Here is a 6630-nt window from a genome sequence, read left to right on the forward strand (position 1 = left end):
GTCGTAGGTGGTTCACACAACCGCTTCTTGGTTCAGTGGTTGGGCTTCCTTCCTTATCATTCCATCCAGTTAAAGCATCTGAAACAGATAAGGATAAGATTTACATATTTATCCCGGGGGAGAGGAAAGCCGATAAGACAACTTATTCATATGGCGAACCACGGCTCTCGTCCGGTTAACATTCCAAGTCGGGTATGGGATTAGTTATATTGTTTGTTTTCGGAAGCATGGACTTGTAGGTGGGGAAGCCGTAACCGACCAGCGGTTATGTGAACCACCCTACGACGGTGAGGAGTCCAGCAATCCTCTCGCACATAACTATTCCTGCATGGGATTCGAACCTGCGAACCCACGCTCACGCAGAGTAATTAGAGGTGCGGTGGCGAGCGTATTCCCAACGCTTAGCTCGTTGAGCCGCACCGGTATATATTACGAATTGTACCATTGCCAGATTACCGCATTGCTTGTTTTATAGTCGACAAACAGACAAAACAATATATCTTTCTTTGTTCTGTTACTGATAAAATATTCCTATACCTGTATACTGGCATATCTGGTAACCAGCCCATCATCATTTTATTAAGCCTTCTTATTGCATTTTTCTACTACTGGATAAATATTAAAATCCTATTACATATTGCCGAATTTTTCAGACTACATACTTAAGAGGCAAATTTAAGTTTATTTGTCAATACTGAAGATGCCGCCATCTGATGAAAATGCTAGTGGAAAAGTATTGAAGATTGGGACAAGGAAAAGTCCAGTGAGTTGGAAACCCCAAGCACATTCATAGAATTGAATCCAAAATTATTTGGTTTCAATCTTATAGATATTTGATGTTCATTATGATTGTCTAAAATCATGTTTTTTCGGTAAGAACTTCAGCGGGTCGTCCAAAGTGCGCAAACGATAACCCAAAATCGAGCAAGCTGTTTCTCTCGTTTTTCCGTCATAACGATCCTGTCATGAGAGAGATCGCTTGACCCTGGATTTCCCTACCTCATAGCTGATTTTATACTAGTATGACTAGACTTAAACCGTTTCAAGTGTGGATGATTGAACATGCAGACATGACCAAATTATTTTGATATATTGTGAAAAATACTGGAACTTATTGTAAAGCATGACTAACTTAAATTTCGACTTTGTCAGATTTTGATAGATTCATTTTGAGCATCTTGATGAAACATTATACAATTTTAAATATTGCAAACCTATATATTTTTTTAACGTGTACTTATTTTATAGTTAGCAATGTTGCAAACTGAATGGATAGTAGGAGAACTGAAAAAGTTGGACAAAAGTCTGGATATTGAAATCGGTAAAAAATCATTTTAGTTTTCCTTTATGGACTTTTTATAGATAATTTGTGAATTACTGTCTTTTACTGGTCAAGGAATCCTAAATTAAAACAATATTGTTTCACATTTTTAATTTACAGTTCCGATGGCAACTATTGGTGATAAAATTCTCGACAAGCCTCTACCCAAGGTCAGAACTACTATCTTTTGTTGGATAATTTAGGATACTTTGTGAAAATCATTCCAAAAATCTTTTGGCGCCTAATTATTTCCTATTGAATAGTACTTAGTTTTGTGAGCATAATGTATAGGCTATTTGTAAGAAAAATCTTCACTAATGTTTTATTCAATGTTTTTTCTATTTTAAATTCTCACTTCAAGTCAATGTGACCATTTTTCCCCGTCCTAAATTGTCTATATTTGTATTGCGTTACCCTTATTTTAAGTTGCATGAAATATTATGAGTTAATTCTTCTTCTACAGTATTTAATATTTTGAAATTTCTTTCATATGATCAGACAGGAGAAAAAAGTTTGTTCACAAAAGAACTTGAAGTTGCTCTTGCTGATGACCAAGTACACCTCGTTGTAAACTCAATGAAAGATATGCCTTCAACTCTTCCACCTAATCTGACTATATCTGCAGTTTCAAAGTATGATTTAAAATATATATTCGCATTGGTTATCATTTTCTTGGTATATTTCTGAAAACCAGAAGCTGTTTTGTGAGATCTATGTTGTACTTGAAACTTATTTTATTTCATTTCTTTCTGCCTCTGTTTCAAATCAGCATGGAGTACAAATTATGCTTATATGTCCATATACCTTGCCTCATTGTGTTACATTTCCTCCAAATTTTCATCACTGATCTAGGTGCTTAACATTAGGGCAACATGATTTACAGGGTTTTCGAATGAATAGATCACAGCCAAAAGTGAATAATCTGATATTGAAACACATACTTAAATAATATTTTTGAATATGAAGTATCGAAAATATTTACAAAATAAGGTTACGGTATGTTCAACAATGATTTGCTTAGTTTTCTATCTCAAAAATTAATCGTTGACCTTTTTGGTCATAATGTTAGACTATAACTGCCTGTATATAAAAGTATATTATTTTAATTGACATTATCTCCTAAATCTTTCCCATGTTTTTTTGGTTCAGTACACCCACATGTCCCTCTATGGATTGTGTATGAGATCACTAATATATGTCGTTAAACCATAGTATAATCTTGTCTTATAGATGAACTTTTAGAACAAACAGAGAAAATCATTTGAATACATACAATAAGTTCTGGTTGAAATTATTTTGTATCATTTTTGAAATACATTATTTCTCTAATAATGAAAATTTTTCAGGAGAGTAGATCCACATGATGCAGTTGTAATGCACCCAAAACACAAAGGAAAGAGACTTGATGATCTTGATGATGGAAGGTATAAACTAAAGGTTTTAAACTATGCATGTCGTTATGTACCGGTAATTCAGAAATACATTATTGAGTTGATAAAAGGTTACCCTTATCTTCGAACTGACAAAAATTTAGACTTAGACTCACGATTGATGCTGAGAAAACCAAATTTTTATAGTTCATGCGTATAGCATGCTTCGATGAAAATGTTCGTTGAAAATGCTAGGTCAACTTTGTCATTGTGCATTCTAAGTTGGTCTAGGTAGGCTAGAGACCTACTTCAACTTCAATAATATTCATCAAAAGTTTTAAATTTCAACTCCTGACTCAAAAGAGTTTGTATTTTTGACTCCAATACCAATTTCAAATATTGACCAATACTGATGTTATTAAGACAAGTTTTGATCCTTCTTTTAGTGTCATTGGAACCAGTTCATTGAGACGTATTGCTCAGTTGAAAAGGAAATATCCCAACTTAAAGTTTAAAAGTGTTCGAGGAAATTTAAACACAAGATTGCGAAAACTTGATGAAGCGAATGACTATGACGCTCTTATTCTTGCTGCTGCCGGTTTGATCAGAATGGGATGGGAGAACAGAATTTCCTACACATTAGATGTATGTACTTAGATAAATTTTTATTAATGTTGTGAAATCGACTCAAGAAATACAAATAAAATGGTATTGGTGGATTCACTGTTTCTTAGTATTAAGACAATGCAATATAAGGACGTTCATTTGCAATTATTCTAGTATTCAGCCTTATAATTAGATAGAAGTATCCTGTAATTATGATCAATTATGAGTATTAAAAACAGTATTAAAGTATTCAAAACAAGTTATCAAATGGATTCTTGAATTTTTTATGAAGAAGTATCTCATATTATTTTTTAATCTGTCTATACTGACTGTTATATTTGTACCTGGAATGGACAATAATTCAATATTGAGATGTTATGTTTAATATATGGTGTTTTTTACCAGCAGTTTCTAGCACGTATGTATATGCTCACTATTTCACCAATTACACTTACAGTTTTCCACATGTTAATAAATTGTAGTTTTCTTTGCCATCATCCAAAACCCTCAGTAGAGTTACATATTATTATAACAATAGCATTACCAGTGATTGATGATTTTACCCTGTGATACCTTTCACCAAATTACTGGGTGAAACCACGAGTGGCACCTTTATTAAAATTGGCACTTCTCCGTGGGCTACACAATTTTTTCTTGTGGGCCGCATTTGGCATGCGGGCCGCTGGGTGCACATCCCTGACTTTGTTCCTCAATGTTGTGTATTCATTATCACATAAATTATCTAAAAACTGTAAAAAAAAAATATTTCTCTGATCACTTTTAGACTGATGACTGCCTGTATGCTGTTGGTCAAGGTGCCCTAGCTGTTGAAACAAGATCAGATGACTTTCGAACAATTGATATTGTATCAAAATTACACGATACTGATACAGTCATCAGATGTATTGCGGAAAGAGCATTTTTAAGAACTCTGGTATGTGTTGTATACAAATTTAGAATTTTTTCCCAGTTTATAATCTAACTTGTTGAGTTCTGGTAGTATGCATTTCACAATGTCATCTGCAGCAAATGCCAGCAGTGGTGAGTATCCTCGGACTTTAACTGTAGTGTGCTAGTTGAGTTGTTTTTGATAAGCCAAATATCTGCATCTTTTCTGGATAAATTTCATGACATAATGATGTTTTGTAGCAAGATTACTGGAGGAAAACTGAAGAGATTTCTCAAAACAATTTTTCCATTCACTGTGAATGTCCACTCAGGGGTTGTACAACCAACAGTTCATCCTCATAGTTACTTATCTCTGCAGATTCATACCACCCAATTGTATTTTATCCCATAATTTAAACGTCATTCAGCAAATAAATTTCTCCCCAATATATGTTATGGTAATGTGTTTCCAGAAAAGAACTGCGGCCCTATTTTCTACTCGTTTGTGACTAGCTCAGCTGACTAGATTCATGAACACTAAGCCTGATCTTTTGAGACTGTAACCATGTTTATCTTTGAATATACAAACCACTTACATTTTTCTTCAAATTCCACAACACAAGTTACCTGCTCGCAGAAAAAGCACATTTTGTGATGATTTTGATTTCTTTTAAGTGATTTATTTACTTTGTTACAGGAAGGTGGTTGTTCTGTACCAACTGCTGTCGAAACTTATATTAAAGATAAAGAGGTATGGGGTTTTTATTCAATACAATTTTATACTACTTATTGTGTACTAGGTACTTATCGATCTTTAGATCGGTAAGTATGTTGATAGGTATTTGTCTGTCTGTCTGTTAGATGCACGCGATATCTCACGAAGGCGTGGTTGAATCTGCTCCAAATTTTGCATGTGCATTCATCATATCTCGGACCAGAAGCCTATTGATTTTGGATGAATTATGTCGTATAATCAGCTAGTTATTAATTAATTAGTGATGGGACACGCGGTGTCACTATAGAGTCATGAATCGAAACCACAGTTTCGATCGATAATTCTTCGGTGTCCGACCGATATTCTCGTTTTTATTTTTGTTATTATTCTTAGCAATTGCATTCTCCATTGATTGACATATAATCATATTTCAGTTATATATGAAAGCTGGTGTTTATAGTTTGGATGGATCAGAAGCATTAATTGAGAAAATGCAAACAACACTGGTTCCGGATGAAGACTGGGATAAAATGGTAGATTTAAATTTTTTCAATGTCTCAAATTAATAATTTTAGGAATAATTTAGAATTTAAAAAATTATTGTTTGAGCGAGTGATTCAAAAATTTCATTTTTAAAAATATTTTTTATAATGTTTTGGACATAATTCATTATCCGGTTTTGGCCATTCTGCCAAAAATATCCTTCATAACAAGAATTATAAATTTGATTTTTTTCATTTTATTACTAGATCAGAGCACAGGACAAATCTGAAAATTGTGAATTTGCAAGTATTACGATCAGTTATCATTTCATCAGTCCATTTCTGTTGAAGACAGCTGGTCATCTTGGAAGAGATATAGCTCAATTGCTACTGAACAGAGGAGCCAGGAGAATATTGGATGAAGCTAGACGTCAAAATGAAATGAGCAATGATTTGTGATACAGCATTTGGGTTGACAAAGTTTATCACAGCGAGTAGCAAAATTTGGTCTTATGCCAACCTGGGATGTCACTTAATACCTTGCAGTTTCCATTGAAAAAATAATTATTGGTTATTCTAGAACTTTTGTATGTTCCTTCAACACTGCGACCGCTTTTATGTGTGCAAAGCATATTTTGACAACGGTACCATTGTTCTAAGGCCTAAGCAATATTATTCATTCGCTTTATTTATAACTATAGCAGCAATGTATAGCAATACATGGTCCATGTATCTGGAACTAATAACTGGTTAACTATTCCCATACCAGGCAAACCGCTGAGTAGCTGTGTTTTGCCATATGTTTAGGCTGTCGCATCGCCTGTCCTCAGATATTCAGTTTATCAAAATCATACCCTGCCTTTTAGCCTACAAATAATTTCAGCTGATTCAGCTCCTACTTCATTATATAGATTAGTACCATACTTAGTGGTATTGCACCCAAATTTGGTGGTACTTTGTTTTAAGTGCCAAACCAATGTTCTAGCGCAAAAAGTAGTGGTTGAAACTTAAATGGTAATATGTATTTAATTGTCTTTGTTTATTTACTCTGTTCGACCAACACAATTGAAAATGTTTTGCAGTTCCGTATTTTTGAAAACTTATTACAATAATTGTTTTGTCTATAAATGCCTTTATCTCGGTTAATTGCTAGCTGTTTGTGCTAACTCCTTTTGTGATGATTACGCTATTAATAAATATGACACGTGATGTATGTCTGCAAGGTACCAACCAGATTGCACCTCTTAG

General features: G+C 33.9%; 1 protein-coding gene across 1 annotated transcript; it reads left to right on the forward strand.

Moving 5' to 3' along the window:
• Positions 1-386: 386 nt before the first annotated feature.
• On the forward strand, positions 387-6591 carry LOC120325649 (porphobilinogen deaminase-like). Its single transcript, XM_039391733.2, has 10 exons — positions 387-763; positions 1249-1321; positions 1442-1491; positions 1820-1953; positions 2668-2745; positions 3138-3336; positions 4082-4231; positions 4883-4936; positions 5335-5433; positions 5650-6591. Exons 1-10 carry the CDS (start codon positions 701-703, stop codon positions 5839-5841), a joined length of 1092 nt encoding a protein of 363 aa, XP_039247667.2. The 5' UTR covers positions 387-700; the 3' UTR covers positions 5842-6591.
• The last annotated feature ends 39 nt before the right edge of the window (positions 6592-6630 follow it).

Source organism: Styela clava, chromosome 4 (genome assembly GCF_964204865.1).
Source record: "Styela clava chromosome 4, kaStyClav1.hap1.2, whole genome shotgun sequence".
NCBI classification, from domain to species: Eukaryota; Metazoa; Chordata; class Ascidiacea; order Stolidobranchia; family Styelidae; genus Styela; species Styela clava.

Excerpts from the sequence above, each read along its gene's own strand:
- LOC120325649 (XM_039391733.2), top strand. The coding sequence starts at position 701 with ATGCCGCCATCTGATGAAAATGCTAGTGGAAAAGTATTGAAGATTGGG. Across the intron at positions 1,954-2,667 it reads ACTATATCTGCAGTTTCAAA|GAGAGTAGATCCACATGATG; the intron begins GTATGATTTAAA and ends AAAATTTTTCAG. Across the intron at positions 5,434-5,649 it reads ATGAAGACTGGGATAAAATG|ATCAGAGCACAGGACAAATC; the intron begins GTAGATTTAAAT and ends TTTTATTACTAG.